General features: G+C 39.3%; 1 protein-coding gene across 1 annotated transcript in view; it reads right to left on the reverse strand.

Annotated features, from left to right (window-relative positions):
* The window catches only part of LOC129755478 (protein takeout-like), a 32,621-nt gene extending 14,681 nt beyond the window's left edge, over window positions 1-17,940 (reverse strand). Inside the window, exons 1-2 of the mRNA XM_055751992.1 lie at window positions 16,969-17,940; window positions 8,057-8,149 (exon numbers count right to left, since the gene is read on the reverse strand). Coding sequence (XP_055607967.1) covers window positions 8,057-8,149; window positions 16,969-17,116 — 241 coding nt within the window. The 5' untranslated portion in view covers window positions 17,117-17,940. The remainder of the gene's footprint in view (window positions 1-8,056; window positions 8,150-16,968) is intronic.
* Between the last annotated feature and the right edge of the window lie 2,161 nt (window positions 17,941-20,101).

A 20,101-nucleotide genomic window follows, 5' to 3' on the forward strand; every position in this document is an offset into this window, starting at 1 on the left:
TTTAGAACTTCGCGACATCAATTGATGCATGTTGACTTCCAAAGCCTTAGAGAATTTGGTTTGGCTTCAGTTCTGTAGATAGATTCAAATTTAAAAATGTGCGAGATTTATGCTAGCTTTTTGTCCAGATTTTTTTCACAAACATTGAGTTTTAAGTTTGATACTTACTTTGTTCTAGGATAAAATTTATCGTTGGAGTAATTTTCCAACAGTTTTATTTATAATTGCATAACCACAGGGGTTGAAAAACTAGATTTTTAGTACTTTATCGCTTGTAAATTTTACACATTTTAACCACCTATTCCCAAGTTTTGAAACATATACAGCTATAATTGAATATATTATTTGATAAAATTGTTCTAATATTAACTGAGATATTTCAACTGTTACAAAAATTAAACTCATTGCATATTTGCCGATTTGTAGTCGTTTTTATTCCAAACTCCTTCTTTAGATGGGTTTTATATTTCGTTTGTTCTACCTACCCAAGTTTTTTTCCTCGAAAATCATTCCTGAATGCACTCATTTTACTGGCAACCCTAAACGGATGATACTTTTAAACCAAACATTCAATAATTTTTCATAAAACATAAAATACAATGACTTAATAAAAAATTGGTGCAAGTCCAAGTTTTCATGTTTTAAGGCTTCTTTAAACTGTAGCTTCTAACAACTGCTTATCAAACAGTTGCCATTGATGGAGATTGTGAGATTAACGTGATTTAAAGCATAGTGCACAAAAAGTAAGTTAAAACTATGATTGGCTTGGTTTTATGCCGATTAAAGTGAACCTCGCCTAATGGCAAGTTTGGGCTTTGGCGAGTTGATTAAATAAAATTATGCTTAAATTCCAAATTCAATTCATAATGAGTGATTGAAATAGTGTGCATAATTTTTTCATTTCGTCGTACAGCGTCTTATTACGTTCCTGAACATTCAACAGCAAGTATAATACCCAGGTTATGTTGAGTGATCCAAAATAAGTCCCTAAGGAATAAAGTAGGACCTATTTTCGACATGGGTCAAATTGCTATTAAAACCAGTTATTTTGCTTTTTCGAGCTTGCAAAATAGTTTTCACGTGTGCTGTGAACATGTTTGTATTTGTAAAATTCTTCACAACTATGCAGCAAACCTCTTGAAAGTTGACTCCAATAATGGCACGTCCTTCTGAAATGGCCCTGATTCGGTCCAACTGTGAAAATTCAAAACTTTATTTTCAATTTTCTCTCCGTTATCAGCTTACTTAAATGAAATGTTAGATGTAATTTGAATCATTAGAAATAGCTTCAACTATATTTGTTCAAAATTTTCGAGTTTAACATGATTTATGAGAGAAATATTGGCAAAAAGCTTCAAGGTGGTCCAAAATATGTACCCGGTCCAAAATAAGTCCGTTACCCTACCTGCTCAATAGACTGAGTCGTATTGGGTTTTGAACTTCTCGAACCCTGGGATCTAAATGACTTCGTTTTGGTTCAAAACTCATCCATGATTGTTTTTTCACAATTTTTAAGTACCGTTTTCATGAGTAAATTTGAACTTTTAGGTTTGTATGGAAAAATTTAATATTTTGTACTGGAAAATCAACATCATTCTTGTTTCTTCTGTGGAACAGCTCATGCAAATAGTTTTTGTGAAAATTTATGAATTTTTGAAAGGAATTTTTCCGCTGAACACTTTGTCGAAGACCGCTCCATCGTATTTTATTTGACAAAAAAGTTATTAGCTGTTCAACAGGGGTAAGTTTTTCGGCATTGATGAACAATGAATACAATTGACATCACTGCTTGTGCCCCGCGAACTGCCGCTGGAAGCATAATTGTCACATGTTACATTTTGATATGTGAGGTACAGACCCCGTTCGATTTTGGCAACATTCGATTTTGGCAACATTCGATTTTGGCAACATAAAATTTACGGGCGTGTTGCCAAAAACGAACGGGGTCTGTATTTTGATTTCTACCGCCTCGTAGCGATGAATATTTTTATTTTATTTAATAAAAACATGTTTTTTAGAGTGAACTTGATGTTTCTATAAAACAATGGCAAACAAAAATTTTGAAATTAGTCCTCTAGACACCAAAAAGTAGGAAATTTCAGAATGTAACATGTGACAATAATGCTTCCAACGGCAGCGAAGTATGGCATGAAAAGTTGTCATTCAATACCTCCCTAGGCACCCAACAGTGGTGTCAATTGAATTTATTGTTTATCAATGCCAAAAGACACACCTTTGTGAAACAGCTAATAACTTTTCTATATTATGAGATACGAAGTTATGGTCTTGCACAAAGTTGTTGATCAGAAAATTTGCTCTCGAGAAGTTATAAAGTGGCAAAAAAACTATTTGCAGGAACGGTTCCACAGAAGAAACAAAAACTATGTTAATTTTTCAGTACAAAATATTAATTTTTTCCATACAAACCTAAAAGTTCAAATTTACTAATGTAAACGTTACTTTTAATTTCTACAAAAAATCACGGATGAGTTTTGAACCAAAACGGAGTTTTTTAGACCCCAGGGTTTGAGGAATTTAAAAATTACCCAAAATCGACTCACTCTACTGCTTATCTCAATTCCTCGATTATCCGCCAATATGAGCAGTCACCATCAACAGACACCCAACGAGATAACACCCACAGCATATCGAAATAAACTAAATCAAACATGAGTGATATGAAAAATAAAACAAACCTAAAATTTGTAAAGTAAACTATGTAATAAACAGAAAAGGTTAGCCTCCAATAAGTCAGCATAACAAACCCTTAAAAGAACATTATGTTCACTGGGAATGTTTGAATTTGTCAAGTGAATTAAAATAAACTAAGTGAAGTGGGAAAAGAAAAAAAGTTAACCGGATATCTCGTACTGAGATAATTCTTGAGATTTTATTAAATAATGCATCACTTAAAAGTTAACTTAAAGATATGACTAGCTAGCATCTTACAATTTCTGAAATCAATAATCTACGTTGTACTGTGTATGTCAGATTGCTAGAAAACCGAGATTCGACCTCATGACCGTTACCAGAGAACACTATGGTAATATCCAATACGCCACGGTCTGCTGCGCAATTTTGGATTTCTTCCCAAAATTTTAACACCAATGAAAGAATGTTTGGCTCTATGTTTTACAACTACCCCGTTAACCCATTTTTTTTTTGTTTCGATTATAGTCGTTTTTAACATCTTTTATGTCATTCGCGACTTATATCAACCATGCAGTTGACCGGCAGTCATTGAAAAACTTATCCGGTACGATATTTACTCTTGGGTTCGAACTCACGGACATAGGCTCAGAAAGCAACTGACTTGCTTACTTACTTACTTACTTAATGATCCCGCGCCGATCCACCGGTGCATAGGGCCGCTGTAAAAGACCTCCACTGTTGACGATCCGGAGCCAGCGTCTTCACCTGGTCCCAGTCAAGATTCTCGTCGACAGTTCGGATTTCAGCGGCTAGGCTTCGCCGCCACGAGTTTCTGGGTCTGCCTCTTCTTCGATGACCTTCTGGATTCCAATCTAGCGCCTCTCTGCAAATCTCGCTTTCATCTTTCCGCAGCGTGTGCCCAATCCATCTCCACTTACGTTCCCGAATCTCGATTTCTAGCGCCCTTTGATGACACCGGCGATGTAGTTCCTCATTTGAGATCCAGTTGCTAGGCCACCAAGCGCGGATGATATTCCGCAGGCAGCGATTTACAAAAACTTGCAGTTTTCGCGTCGTTACCGTCAAACGGGGCATCATGCAACAGCGGGGTTCGATGCAACATTTATATAACACTACATTAAATCAAGTTTTAATTTAATGTATTGTAATAAAGTTATCTTTTAATGATCACAAAACGATGATGACATAATTTCTCACATCTTAAGCTAGTTTTCTTAAGATTTTTATTTTTATGTAAAATTTGAAAAATCGAGCAATAAATGTACATAAATGTATGCCAAAAAAAACTTTATCCAGTATGACGGATCGGCTTGATAATATTACCTACAAACTTTTTACTGGTTTCCTCATGTTATACCAACATTGTTGGTGTAAAAATATTTTTCGAACAATCACCCAATTTTTTTAAATAAATATTTTTCAAATTCCGTTATGTGTCTGGGGTTTAATGCAACAAAATGCAAATCAAAGAAATACCTGGTAAATCTCGTTTCCATGTGTTGGAATATGAATGTTTTGCATCACGCCTTTGTAAACATTGGAATTTTATTCATCGAAACATTTATTTTCATGATTTCAGCTTTTAGAATTTTTCGTAGTATTATTCAACCCCTAAATGTATGCAGCATCTTCATTTTCAGAAAAAATGTGAAAATTAGTAATTACAGACCCAAAAACTACTGCAATTGGTGTTGTCATGCGTAATGGTCTTTAAGGCATCGCTAATATATTCAAAACTATAAATTTTCGTACGTGTTCATATGATTTTTCATTAAAAACAAAGTTTGTTGCAAGTTACCCCATTTTCTAAGGAGGGTGAAAATCGCATGTTTTTAAAAAATTAAAAATAACTGAAGAAACCTATAATTTTTCTAACAACGCCAATTTGATACCCCAGCATCCTTAAAACTTTTGATGCATAATGGGTAGGATTAATTGTGAACATACGTTTTTTAGAAGCCATTGAAGTTGAAAATTGTTGCATGTTGCCCCAGTTGACGGTACCGCATATGTGCACCAAGTTTCGCATCCGTACAGCAATACGGATTTGACGTTTGAGTTGAAGATTCGGATTTTTGTTCGTAGAGAGATCTGGCGTGAACGCCAGATGTTTCGGAGACTCGCAAACGCAAATCGGGCCTTTCTGATCCGGGTTTCGATGTCTTTCCTGGTACCACCATCAGGCGTTATCTGGCTACCAAGATACTGGAAGCACTCCTCTCTCTCAACCCGCTGCCCAGCTACCATGAAACTGGAGGGATTTGCTGTGTTGATCTCCATCGACTTGGTCTTTCCGACATTGACTTTGAGACCTGCTGCCTTGGAACTTTCGGTGAGGTCGTCGAGTTTGCTCTACATATCCGGTTGTGTTTGGGCGAGCAAAACAATATCGTCAGCCAGGTCAAGGTCGTTCAATTGCTCCATTGTTGAAGGATTCCACGGCAATCCTCGGTTCTGTGCACAGTCGATCGATCCAGTCAGAATCTCATCCATTACGATGAGAAAAAGTAGCGGTGATAAAATACATCCTTGTCTCACTCCAGCAGTTACCGGGATTGGTTCGGACAAGACACCATCGTGCAAGACCTTGCATGAAAATGCCTCGTATTGTGCTTCGATGAGATGGACTAGTTTCTCTGGGACCCCTCGTCGCCTTAGAGCAGCCCAGATGTTTTCATGGTTAAGTCGGTCAAATGCTTTATCGAAATCAACGAAAACCAGCAGAAGAGAATCCTGGAATTCGTTGATTTGTTCCAGTATGATTCGTAGCGTTGTGATGTGGTCCACACATGATCGTCCGGATCGGAATCCAGCTTGTTGCCGTCGGAGTGTAGCGTCAATTTTCTCCTGGATCCTGTTCAGGATCACTTTGCAGAGTACTTTGATGGTTGTCAGGTCTCCTTTCTTCGGGACCTTTACGAGGATACCCTGCATCCAGTCGGCCGGGAATGTTGCAGTATCCCAGATGTCAGCGAAAAGACGGTGCAACATTTGTGCTGACAGGGCAGGGTCGGCTTTGAGCATTTCAGCAGGGATGCAATCGATCCCAGGTGCTTTGTTGGATTTCATGTTCTTGATTGCCGCTTCTATTTCAGCCAGCGAAGGCACTTCCGAGTTGACGCCATTTATGCGACTTACTGTTGGCGCTTCGAGCTGCGGATTCTGTTGGCCATCGCTATTCGTGACTCGGAAGAGTTGTTCGAAGTGCTCAGTCCATCGTTTGAGCTGATCTGTTCGATCGGTCAATAACTGACCTGCTCGGTCTTTCAGCGGCATTCTTGCATTAGTCCTTGCACCACTGAGGCGGCGAGAAATGTCATAAAGTAATCGGATATCTCCATTGGCGGCGGCTCTTTCTCCCTCTTCGGCTAGGGAGTTTGTCCAGGCTCTCTTGTCTCGTCTACAAGCTCGTTTAACTGCCTTTTGCAGCTCCTCATATCGTAAGCGGGCGGCTGCATTGGCTGACCCGGTACATGCCTGCTCAATTCCGACTTTCGCCTTTCTCCGATCATCGATCATCCTCCAAGTTTCATCCGACATCCATTAACTTCTTCTTCCACGAACTTTACCGAGAGTACCATGGCTCGTCGTGATAAAGACATTCTTGATTCCACACCACTGTTCTTCGACTGTTCCGTCTGTCGGCAGCTCCGAGGCTCGGGATTCTAGCTGTTCAACGTATGCCCTTTTCACTTCTGGATTCTCCAACCGGCGGACGTCTTATCGACACCCGACTTTCTCCTCGCGCCGTTGGACACGCGCAACTCTCAGTCGTATTTCGCCAAGGACGAAATCTCCATTTTCGGCTGATGCAGATGTGGTCAATTTGATTTTCTGTTCGGCCATCTCGGGATACCCAAGTGACCTTATGTGCTGGTCGATGGGGGAAGAGCGATCCACCGATCACCATGTTGTTGTTGTTGCCACAAAATTCTACAAACAGCTCTCCGTTTTCGCTCATCTGTCCTAGACCATGGCGCCCCATGATGCGCTCAAGGTCCTGATTGTCGGAGCCAATTTTTGCGTTGAAGTCGCCCAAATGGATTTGAATGTCACCCTTCGGAATTTTCTCTACCACGCTGTTCATTTGACTGTAAAACTGCTCTTTCTCCTGCAAGTCGGCAACGTCAGTTGGCGCATAACACTGGACCATTGTAAGGTTTCTAACCCGTGTTCTAAATCTGGCTACGATTATTCTTTCGTTTATTGGTTCCCATCTAATGAGGGCCGTGTAGGCCTGCGGGCTTAACAGGAAACCAACTCCTCTTTCCCGAGTAGCATGTTCTCCTCGTATGCCAGAGTAAAGCAGTACTTGCCCGGATTGTGTCTTGTGTTCTCCAGTATTAGGCCAACGGACTTCGCTCAGCCCCAGAATTTCAAGCTTGAGGCGGCTAGCCTCTCTAGCAAGTTGTTCGAGTTTGCCTTGTTGGGCAAGGGTTAAAACGTTCCAAGTTCCAATTCGTGTCCGTGTTTTCATGCTAAAAGTCGTCGCCAAAGTTCCAGGTCGGTCATTTCTTTCGGAGTCCGTAACAATTTCAAGTCGGGAACAGTAGGTTGTTAGCCTAAAGTCCCTATCCCGCGATGGGGCTGCCATCTGACTTGCCAACTGAGCTATATCACAAGCCCCCCTACCCCGTTTACCCAAGAGTATCATTATGTTGCAGGAAATATATATCGTATTTGATACATATTTTAGACTAACCTTACACGAAAATTTGTTAAATGCTTCAAGTTATAAAGAATCGATGATATGCATCAACTGAATTGCTTTCAAAGTGTATATGCATGGATAAGCTTGCCAGATTGCCCGGTTTTATCCGGGTTTGCCCGGATATTTGATCCAAAATTTCGAGATAGTCCGGTCCGGCTAGGTTGCCCGGATATCGTGATAAAAGTCCGGATATTGCCCGGATTTTTCACATTTTTCACAAAGAAACCAAAAAAATCAAAGTTTTTAAGTAAGTTTCAGCAAAATCGATTAACGGTATGGAAATTTTCGACGGTTGTTTCAAATAATTTACTTTTATAAACCTTTAAATATTTAAGTGTTCCAAAAAATTATTGGAAGTCTTCAATTACATTAATAAAATATAAATTTAATTTTTTTTGCATTTTTTCTTTGCTTTTATATATAATAACAACTAAATTTTGCCCGGTTTTTGGATTTGAAAAATTAAAATCCATGCCCGGATTTTGCTAGGTTTTTTTGAAAAAAATGCCCGGAGTTGCTAGGCCCGGATGGGAGTGGACAAAATTCTGGCAACCTTATGCATGGAAATATTGAATGAAGCCCAAAAAACTTGCAAATGTGGAACCAATTTGTAAACTACCCCGCGAATTTGCTAAAACGAACCGACCGAAGCGTCTCACACGACTGACTTACCTTTAGCAATGTACGGGAACGTTCCTTCGAACATTTTCTTGAAGCAGTTATCTTCATTGGGATTTTCCCTCCGGCAGACCCGCAACCATTCAGCTGAAACGAAATAGGAAAAAAACGGTCGGTTAATGGTGAAAATAATAACAATCTATCAATAGCCTGGCTATCAAAGTTATTGGCATCATCGGGGAGGACGCAAGCCAGAAAACCATTTGCCGTGTTAAAACTTGGCAGCCGATCAGCTGATTAGCAAAACAAACCAGCCACAGATTCGACCGGTTTTGAAACCGACCCACCGGAGTGTGTGTACTTTTTTTTTTTTCATTCACTCATAGCGTAGATTTTCTGTGGAGCAAAGTAAAAATCGACTGCAAGAAAGAAAAACGCCCAATAGCTTCAACTGCTCATTACACAATTGGGCGGGCAGTCAGGCAAGCATCCATAAATAGATGGACAAATTAGTCAATGTTGGCAACTTATGTTTAACAAATTGCCATACGCGCCAAACTAAACGGCTGAAATTGGGGGCGGTCACATCGATGATAGTTGCCGGTGGGTCATCCACCCGTGCAAATCGTACCGTGTGTTTATCTTGAAGTTCCCCATTTGAGGTTTCCTATGAAGCTTATATACGTTACATAGATTTTTGTGATATGAAGGTCACATTTCTTCATTGATATTTTTGTTTGGAAAAAGAACCTTTAATGATATTTCAATAAACCTCATAAAACATTTTAAAAATATTTATTCCAAACTAATATTCCAAACTTCATTCTTGAAATATGCGGATTTTTTATTTTTTTATTTTAAACAAGTGACAGATTTTTTTTAAATCTACTTTGAGAAGTCAATTGATTCAGGCATGGATCATTGACAGAAAGCTCCACGGAAGGTTAATGAAAACCATGGAAAGGAATATTGTTAAATAAATAGGAATATTGAGGAATATTGAGAATGAGTGATAGAAAAATATTTCCTGTTTTGATTTTATTTCACCGCATAATCACCGCTTCAATCAAAAATAAAAAAGTCTGCCGAATAAGGAGTTATCTAGATTAACATAAACACAAACAAATTGGAGAATTTTAAGCATTCTTAAACATATTTTTAAATATGTATACATTAGGGTTAGGAAAATGGGTCATGTCGTATTCAGAAAACCGACCATATACATTTTGTCCTGTCTCAAAGCGCTCAAAGTTTCGGATTTTATACCCTTAAAAACAAAGTAAGGGTTCAAAGGAAATCTGAATAATCGAAATTTTTTATTCATGTTTTCAAACAACTGTAACATATTAAGCCTGTAAAATACTACCAATTTGTTTGTAATGATGTGATTTTCCACGGTAGATTGAAGTATTAATTTATCATTAAGAACTCCTGAGTTGTGAAAATATAAGGCTTTTATTTTCATTTGTTATTTGTTATTTATTTCTTATCAACGGATCACATGTTGATCCAAATGATTACTTAAAATTAAAAATTAAAAACATAACATTAAGAAAAACTATGGGGTTCTCAAGGCCCGTATCACTTTTCTTCGGAAAACATCCCTCGAAACGTCGAAGTCAAAATGCGCCGAGAAACGGTTGAACGATCTCATTGCGCCGATGAGGGCGCTGTTAGCTCCGTAATTGTTCATTCGAAGGGGAATGTACAACTGAAGATCCAGATTTTTAAGACCACGGGGTCGTACACTAAGCGGAATAGCCTCCAGTAGCGTGGGACAGTCGATTCGCGATGACAGGAGGTCGGCGACGAATGAGGCACGTGTTGCTTGTCTGCGAGCTTGAAGAGTATCGATATCTATGAGGCGGCATCGATTTTCGTAGCTAGGTAAGCAAAAAGGGTCTTGCCAGTTCAGATGTCTAAGGGCGTATCGCAAGAATCGCCGCTGGATAGCCTCGAGCCGATCGACACCGTTCTGGTAGTAGGGACACCAGACAGCTGATGCGTTTTCAAGGATGGAACGAACGATGCTGCAGTATAGGCTTTTCAGGCAATACACATCCTTGAAGTCCTTCGCCACTCTAAAAATGAAACAGAGACTTCTGGATGCTTTGTCAATCACGTAGTTGGTGTGTGCCTTGAATTCCAAGCGCTGATCTAAGATTACGCCAAGATCGTTAACGTGGTTCACACGTGAGATGGGTTCGCCTCCTAGGAAGTACTCCGCGATTAAAGGTTGCCGCTTACGAGAAAAGCTGATGACTGCACATTTGTTGCGGTTTAATGGCAGACAGCTAAGGTCGCACCAATCAGCGAAGAGGTTAAATTGACATTGCAGAAAATTTATGTCGTCGTGGTCGTTTATGGTGTAAAATAGTTTTAGGTCATCGGCATAGCAGAGTTTGGGGACGTTGAGGAGTGACAACACGTCGTTGAAATAAATTAGGAAAATGATCGGTCCTAGATGGCTACCTTGGGGCACACCAGAGGTGGCTGGGAACTGCCTGGAAAAGGTGTTACCCGTTCGAACAATCAATTTACGACCGGTTAAGTAACTGCGGAACCAGCCCAGTAGCGTACCACAGAATCCTAAGCGTTCGAGTTTTCCGATGGCAATCTCATGGTTCACCTTGTCGAATGCAGCGGACAGATCGGTGTAGATGTATATTTTAAACACTTGCAGTTAGGTGTCACCAAACAAAGAAGATTAAATAAGACATAAGTTTCGAATACATCGATAAAGAATCATCTTAGCTGTGATTTTATGTTAACAATTTATACTGAACTTGCTAAAACATGCTTTTCAAGGGTATGTTTTCGACGGCCTATGCGCAGATCCCTGCAACGTTACACGATTTGTGTATGTATAGTGTGACCAACATCTTTTAAATATGTGCTCGTGAATCTCGTTTTTAAGCTTTTTTTTTCCTCAAATTTAAGCTTTTTTGCCTTGAGAGCATAGGAGATGAAAGCTCTAAATCTGAGGAAAACAGCTTAAATCTTTCAAAAAAAAGGAAAAAAGGGTAATCTGAGAGAAGTGCTCCACACGGTTTGAATAACATTGCCAGGCTCTGTCTATACACGTTTTCAGTAAGTGAAACGTTTATTCGACTATGCTCGCTCATAATGAATCTAGATATGATGGTCTCACTTCGGCAAAGAGTAGACGAGGGTTAGAGCGAAACGTAGCCGAAATTTTATAGCTGGCTATTGGCTTGGCTGCTGACTGGCTGGGATGCCAGTTGGTTTGATTTTTGTAAAACACGGAGTTTTGCGAGTCATCAATAAATTGCTCAAAAAAAAAGGCTTCGTGCCGCAAGCTGAAATGTGCCGGGATGAGGACGGGGGTATCCTGACGGACAATCGTGAGGTGATCGAAAGGTGGAAGCAGCACTTCGATGAACACCTGAACGGCGCACATGCACGAGATCAAGACGGTGGGGGAAGGTACATCGCCGGCGAAGCCAACGACGAAGAGGAGCCACTCCCAACGATGAGTGAAGTTAAGGAAGCCATTCGCCAGTTGAATAGAAACAAGTCGGCTGGGAAGGATGGCATCGCAGCTGAACTCATCAAAATGGGCCCGGACAAGTTGACCGATTGTCTTCACCGGTTGATAGTGCGGATCTGGGACATAGAACAGCTACCGGAGGAGTGGAAGGAGGGGGTAATATGCCCCATCTACAAGAAGGGCGACAAATTGGACTGTGAGACCTACCGAGCGATCACTGTCCTCAATGCCGCCTACAAAGTGTTGTCCCGAATCCTACTCCGCCGCCTAACGCCACAAGCAAACAGATTCGTGGGAAGTCATCAGGCCGGCTTTATGGAGGGACGGTCTACGACGGACCAGATATTCACATTACGGCAAATCCTCCAAAAATGCCGTGAACACCAAGTCCCTACGCACCATCTATTCATCGACTTCAAAGCCGCATCAAGGCGACGATGGATGGAACGCATGCTGTGTGCGGAAGCAGGAAAGATTTGGTTGATGATTAATACGTCCAAGACAAAGTACATGCTGGCCTGCGGATCCGAGACCGACCGAACCCGCTTGTCCAGTAATAACAAGGTCACGATCGACGGCGACGAGCTGGAGATAGTCGAAGACTTTGTCTATCTCGGCTCACTGGTGACCGCAGACAATGACACCAGCCGTGAGATCCGGAGGCGAATTATCAGCGGAAGTCGTGCCTACTATGGACTCCACAAGCAACTGCGGTCGAGAAGACTTAGCCCTCGCACGAAGTGTAACCTGTATACGACGCTCATTAGACCGGTTGTTCTCTACGGGCACGAGACATGGATATTGCTCGAGGAGGACCTGCGTACACTCGGAGTATTTGAGCGACGAGTGTTAAGAACCATCTTTGGCGGCGTACAGGAGAACGGAGTGTGGAGGCGAAGGATGAACGACGAGTTCGCGTGACTCTACGGCGAACCCAGTATCCAAAAGGTGGTGAAGGCTGGTCGGATACGCTGGGCGGGACATGTTGCGAGAATGCCGGACGACTGTCCTGCAAAACACGCTTTTGTTACGAATCAGGTAGGAACAAGACGAGCGGGGGCGCAACGAGCGAGATGGTTAGACCAAGTGGAGCGTGATCTGGTGAACGTGGGATGACCGAGAAATTGGAGAACGGTTGCCATGGACCGAGTGAATTTTAGGAATTATGTTCGTCAAGTTATGTCGTGAGACGGAATACTATGTAAATAAAAAAAATAAATAAAAATAACAATATATTGCTCAAATAAAGATTTCACCATGATTTTCGCAAACATATTCCATACAAGCGAAAAAATTCTTCCGGCTGAGCTTCGGGCTGTAGAGCAAAGCTGGGAGACGTTGAACCAATAGACGACGGTGCCGGTTTTGTCGGAAGCAGTGAGTAACATAAAATATCCATTACTTATACCAGATTTATGCTTATTAAACACTATTTCCTTCCAAGAGCTGTCTGGAAGCAGCAGAAATTCATCGAATCGGATGGTAACATGGCGAGGTATGACATTCCAACGTCCGAGAAGCGGCTGGCCTTCCTGCAGGAACATCTGATCTTCATCGAGATGAAACAGCTGCTTAAGAAGGACCCCCGTCTGTTGCCGTCGCTGCTCCAGAAGATCCAATCGAGTAATCCGGACCTGAAGGGTATCATTTGGAAAAACCAGATGGAGTTTTTGGCCCTTTTGAACGAGAGAACCGGTGGCAGTGTCGTAATGCATAATGTAGCCTCGACAACCGCTTCGATGGTGAACACCCTGAGTCCGACCTTGATGCTATCGATCGGACAATCAACATCCGGTTTAGTATAATGGTTCTTTGGTGCACTCTTAAAAGATCCTTCCTATTATCACGGTTAATCACAGCTATTTCGGAGCATCCGAAAAGAGCTGAGTGTATTGTAATTAAGGAAATAAACTAAAACCCAATTTGATTTTAAATCTTTTCATCTTTGGTCTATGACATGCGCAGACATACATAGACTTTTTTTTCCTTTGATTTTGTATCTCAAACACCTGGCATCCCTGGACCCCTTTTTTCGTAAACACTTCAGCCAGCTGTCAAATTTTTTTTCAATATGGCTGGACGTGCGATTTGACATGTGACACCACAATACTAGATTCATCATGATGCTGGCTATTAAAATTGTATACAGGTTTTTCTACACCAACACCAAGATTTTGACAACTGTGCCACTTAACTACTACTAATTGCTAAAGGAGAGCCAGCAAAAGTATTCTACACCAAAGAAATATTCTCAAAAAATATTTTTGATTATTTCATGGGAAATACCGAACTTGTGTCCCTCTGGGGTTTCTTGAGTTAAATTTCAAGACCAATGCTTCTAACCAATCAGTACTGGATCCTTCGTGACGTATTGAAGCACTTTAGTCCAGATAGATTCACAGCTTCAGCAGGCTTGGGGCATGACGAATTCTACATAAAAGACCATTACCCTTAGCCAAAAACACCATTTTTTTACGTACGACACTAGAAGTGATCGTCCATTTAAAGTTGTACTTCGTGGTCTCACCGGCGATCAGACACCGGATGAGATCACAACTGAATTGAATTCTTTGTTAGGCTTTTCTCCGATTCAAGTAATTCAAATGAGGAAAAGAACCAACACGAATAATATCAGTAGTGTTGTTTTTGCTCCTGAGCTTTATTTGATCCATTTTAAAAAGGTGAATAATTTGCAAATTCTTGAAAAGGGCCGTCTAATGTTTCATTGTCGAGTCAAATTTGAACCTTTTCGAAAATCGTCTACCAATTTTCTTCAAAATATTACACAATGTCGTCGTTGTCAAGCTTTTTGTCACGGCACTAAAAATTGTAGAATGAATGCCAGATGCATGCTTTGCGGCTCATTCGATCATGAAAAATCTAAATGCCTTTTTGGTGGTGATAAACCACAAACAGAGGTTTTCAAGTGTGCGAATTGCGCAGGTAATCATTCCTCGAATTCCATAAATTGTCCCGTAAGGGCAAACATTATTGCTTCTAGGAAAAATCCCAAAGTTTCCAGAAAAGTTTCTTCTCCTCCTTCCTCCTTTTCGTCTTCACATGTCAGACCGGCAAACAATCTGCCTGTTCGCGGTCAGCCTCGGCCTACATTGGAATCACGACTTGGTAATGCTCGAAGTGATTTTTATGTTACCTATGCTGATTCTGCGCCACAGACTCGTTGTTTATCGTTCTCTGAGGTGTTTGAAAATGGGTTGCCCTCTTCAGGTTTAACTTTTAAAAATGGGAAAATATTAAGCCTCAACGTTCACGCGAAGGCTTGGGAAAAACCCCGAAATTCAAATCTGATCCTGACAATTTTGATGATTTGGGTGAGATTACTGAGGAAAAATTACAATTTCTGCATCAAAATTTAATGGAAATGATGCAACTTATGTTGAAAGCAAATTCAATGTTTGAAGCTTTCCAAACTTCTTTTAATTATGCTAACAAAATTATTATGACTTTGCGATTCCCTCATGAATCCAAATAGATGTTTAAATATTATGATTTGGAATGCTAGATCTTTGTTGGCTAACCCAGATGAGTTCTTTTTATTTTTGAAAACCCAAAACGTACATATTGCAGCCATCACTGAAACTTTTTTAAAGCCGGACAATAACTTGAAAAGCCATGCTTTCTTTAAAATTTACGAAATGATCGACTTAATCGATAAGGTGAGGGTGTGGCTATTGTCATCAAAAGTCGTCTCAAATTTAGGAAGACTTCTTCCTTCTTTCATTACAAAAGTCTTAGAAACAATTGGAATTGAATAAGAAACGTCTATGGAGAAAATTATAATTGTTGCCGCAAACTTGCCTTTTCAATGTAGCGGTGAACAGAAAAATTTTTTTTGAAGCGAGATTTACAAAAACTCACCAGAAACAAATCTATTTTTTTTTTTTGGTGACTTTAATGCAAAACACCGATCTTGGAATAATATTTCATCAAGTTCTAATGGGATTATTTTATTTAATGACTGCTCTGCATGTTATTATACCGTTGAATATCCTAATGGGCATACTTGTTTTTCTTCAATTAGAAATCCTTCCACAATTGATTTGGTTCTAACGGATTTAGGCGAGCATTGTAGTCAATTAGTTACTCATGCAGATCTCGATTCAGACCACCTTCCAGTAACTTTTTCTATATCTCAAAGTCCCATTGAAACCCCTTTAAAATCAACATTTAACTTTCAAAAAGCTGACTGGGAGCGTTTTAGGAATTTTATTGAACTTAATTTGGATGTAAACGTTCCACTGAATTCAATGGAAGATATTGATTTGGCTGTAGAAAATTTGACAACTTCAATAGTCAATGCTAAAGCCGCTTCAATACCTAAAGTTAAACATAAATTTAATCAACCTTTGATCGATGATGATCTTCAGTTTTTGATACGACTGAAAAACATTCGTTAGCGCCAATATCAACGTACTAGGGATCCTTATTTGAAATTTATTTATTGCGACCTTCAAAAAGAGATCAAACGTCGTTTAAATTTCATTCGTAATGAAAATATTGCTAAAGCTGTAGAGGACATAAACCCTATTCAAATCCATTTTGGAAATTAACTAAAATTCTGAAAAAGCCCCAGAAGCCAATTCCTACTTTGAAAGATGGGGATAAACTGCTTTTAACTTATTCAGAAATAGCTCAAAAATTAGCCCAACAATTTGAGTCTGCTCATGATTTTAATTTAAACGTTGTTAGTCGATTTGATGCTCAAATGTCCCTTGAATCTGATGGTATTCTTTCTAAGCAAAATGTATTTGAAAGAGCTTGTGAGACAAATATTGATGAACTTAAATTGATTCTCAAAAAATTTAAAAACATGAAAGCCCCGGGGGAAGATTTTCTATGTTCTTATTCAAAAGTTGCCTGAAAGCACATGAATTTTTTTAGTAAAAATCTTCAATAAATGTTTTCACTTGGCTTATTTTCCCAATAAATGGAAAAATGCCAAAGTAACTCCAATTTGGAAACCTGGAAAAATTGCTTCAGAGCCTTCAAGTTATCGACCAATTAATTTGCTTCCTTCTTTAAGTAAACTATTTGAGAGAGTTATTTTGAATAGAATGATGATTCACATTAATCAGAATTCTATTTTCCCTGATGAAAAATTTGGTTTTCGTCATGGAAATTCTACTACACATTAACTTTTGAGTGTAACTAATATGATTAACGCTAGCAAATCAGAAGGTTATTCAACTGGTGTTGCTCTTCTTGATATTGAAGAAGCCTTTGACAGTGTTTGGTACACAGGTTTAGTAGCTAAATTAGCTCGATTTGATTTTCCTGTATATCTCACCAAAATTATTCAAAATTACTTGATTAGCCGAACTTTACAAGTAAGCTATCAAAATTCATGCTCTGAAAGGACACCCAGTAACTTCCAAAGCCTTTATTCAAGTGAAGTCGTGAATTCTGGTTGTTTATGTTATATTAGTGTACTTACGCTTTTCCTTAAACTGTGGAAAATCCTTGTTCCGGATAACGATATCTTTGGCCTCGATTTCCACCACTAAAATCAGGATCGTTAGAACCGTCGTCACCGAACCGATCGCCGATTGTCGCCGTCGTAGTCGTCGCAACGCGTCGTTCATGATTGCAAACTTTGTAAGAACTGATCAGCTTCCTTCTGCCGTGGCTAGATTTTGTTTCTTTCCGGTCGTTTGCTAACTACTAAGTACGTACGTATGATGGAAATAAGTAAGTAAAATGGGAAGGTACTCGATGCTGCCTAGATCTTGGTTGTCAGATTTTAATCGTGCCTTCCGAACTGACAAGGCCAAACAAGTTGCAAAATCTTTCCAGTTACTGCTGCACCTCTGTAGAACTTTATTGAATTCTAGAAGTTCCGAATAGAAGAGACTGCGACGGTGAGTTTTCTGTCAAAGAATTTTCCAAACCGGTCCGTTTTCCACTTTTATGTGTTAGCACCAACAAAGTTCAACGATCACGATCGTATGCGGCAATGCGTTGCGCAACGGAATTCGTGCTATGTTTGAACTTTAGGACACCTTCCGATTTCAAGTTCTTATTCGGGTCGACGATCTCTCGCGCACTGATTGAGGAAAAAAAACTCTTTACCGGTCACTTTTAACGAGCTTCAAAAGAGATACAGGTATGTGACAGATTTTTGACGGTTACGCAAGGACTTGATTGAAGTATCTCTGCAAGTTTTCCATATAGTGACGACGACAACTTGTAAAAAAAATTACACGTAACGAGACCTCATACGTTCACTTTCAGGCGCCTAGCTGGTTCAAAGTTCTTTTGGCTCTACCGCAGAGATCGACTGCCAGTTTTAAGGAGTTGTAAACACTTTTGCGCTCGTTACACACCTGAAACAGGCAACAAGTCTTCAGCGAAAAATTTTCCGACAACGCACGTCTGTTTCAATGGACTGTTCATGTACTAATAAAAAGACCCAGGCTGCAATCATTGAATTGTTGCTGCTCCTCGCAAGCCACATTCGAGCTGCAATAATAACACTGCAAAAAGTCTTGATATGACTTGAGAGTGCTTACCGGCTGTGGTCAGTCGGTTCAACTTTACTTTTTGGGGTGGTCAAGTTTTTCTACGTACTTGCATACGAAGACGCGTGGAGAAGTGACATAGAAAATCGGTGCTGCGAAGAGTTTGGCGCGCGTGAACTCCTGCCATGCTGTTTTAGCGCTGTTGTTTTGTTTTTGCCTCATCATTATTGCAAGTGATTTATGCGTTCGAAGAAAGATGTTTACACCTTTAGTGAATCGAGCTGGTAAAGATGTTTCAAACTTTGAAAACTATCATTCGTACTTTAACAGCAACGACTTTGGCTGTGTAAAAACATAGGCTTCAGGGGATTCAGCAATCGATTCTAATGCCAGTGTTCACGATGTAGATAATGCCGGGAAACAATAATAACATACAGCAGTGGTTTTCAAACTTTTTTCACTCATCGCCCCCTTTTGCAAAATTTTCGAGCTCAACGCCCCCCTAAGCAAATTTTCAGAAAATCTATTGAAAAAATGAAAATTTGGATAGTTAAAAAGCTATAAGCCTTTGACTTGACTTTGACTTGAAGGGTATCATAAGTGTGAAAATGGTCGATTTTGATTTTATTATGTCAATCGATTCTTATATTTCGAACTATATTTCATGATTTTACAGATTTTTAGAATTTTATTTGCATACTATTTTATTCGAAAGAAAAGAGCTTTTTTTTAATATATGGAAAATTGGTAAACATGACAAATTCAAAGCGTGTTTTCTCGAAATTTGCTTTTATTCGCTTTTATCACGTACCCGAGCCGGACAAATCGGAGATATTTTATCTATGAACCTGGCAAAATTCGGGCATTTGATTTCAAAATTGTAGACCAAAAACCCGGATAATATCCAGGTAAATTGTCTCAAAACCCAGGAATTCTTTACAAAAAATCAAGAAAAAAAAACTTGAAAAATTTTTTTTTCGTGATCATTTATCAGCAGTTTTTATTCAGGCATTCAAAAAACTTTTCATGGTTATTTCCTTAAAACTTGCTCAAAAAAATTCTATTTGATTTTTTCAATAAATATTCGGGCAATCTGGCTTCCTTAACGTATTTGGTTCCAAGGGCCTCATATTGCTTCAAACCTCCAGTAAACACTTAATTCTTTGTAAAGTTTCCTGGACACTTATTTAAACTGATTAATAAGTTTGATATCAAATCATATATCTTAAATAATGGTAAACAAAATTTTCTATTTACCATTAATTTGCTTTAGAGTTGAAAACTAAATTGCGTTATTGAATACAAATACTGTAAAGCCGGTAAAAAAACGTGAGAATTGTATTACTTCTCGATATCTGAATTTGAGTCCTGATCAAAGCTATGCAGCATTCACGGGTCTTAAAGTTTAAAAAATGTTCTAATAACTAAATCCAGGCAATGTTGTTTCGTAATTTGTGTAAATGTGGATTACGACCTCACCGCCCCCCTGAGCCTCTCCAACGCCCCCCAAATTTCAACATTGAGCTCACCGCCCCCCAGGAAGCTTTCATCGCCCCCAAGGGGGCGGTAGGGACCACTTTGAAAACCACTGACATACAGTATTGATCAAAGTGAATGGAAGGACCCGGCCGAATAGATACAGGACTCAATGAAATACTTTTCTGATGGCATTCATCCCGGAAATTTAGCCGAAAATTTTTTAGCTACAAGCCACTTTTTTTTCAAGCAAACCACATTCTTAACCTTCGAAAGCTTTTCAAAATTTACGATTGAATTTATTTTTCAGGTACCCTTTCATTTTGGCAACACACTTGATAACTTGATGTTGCCAAAATTGAGCCGTGCCGAAATCAACTGTTTTTTAACCTTTTTTCGCACTATTTGCTAATAATAAACTATTGCTTATATTATGAACGCCATTTTCCATCAATTTTTGTAAACTTCTTGTTGCTTTTTGTATTTTTTTTGTCTAAAATATTTGAAATGTTTGTCATTTCTAGACTTTTGTTTGTATTGGTTTTTGAGTTTCCATTTCAAATTCTTAATTTTTTTTATCATTTTTAAGTATACGATATTTTTTAAATTGTTTTTTTTTATTTTTGTTATATT

The sequence above is a fragment of the Uranotaenia lowii genome, chromosome 3 (assembly GCF_029784155.1).
Source record: "Uranotaenia lowii strain MFRU-FL chromosome 3, ASM2978415v1, whole genome shotgun sequence".
NCBI lineage: Eukaryota > Metazoa > Arthropoda > Insecta > Diptera > Culicidae > Uranotaenia > Uranotaenia lowii.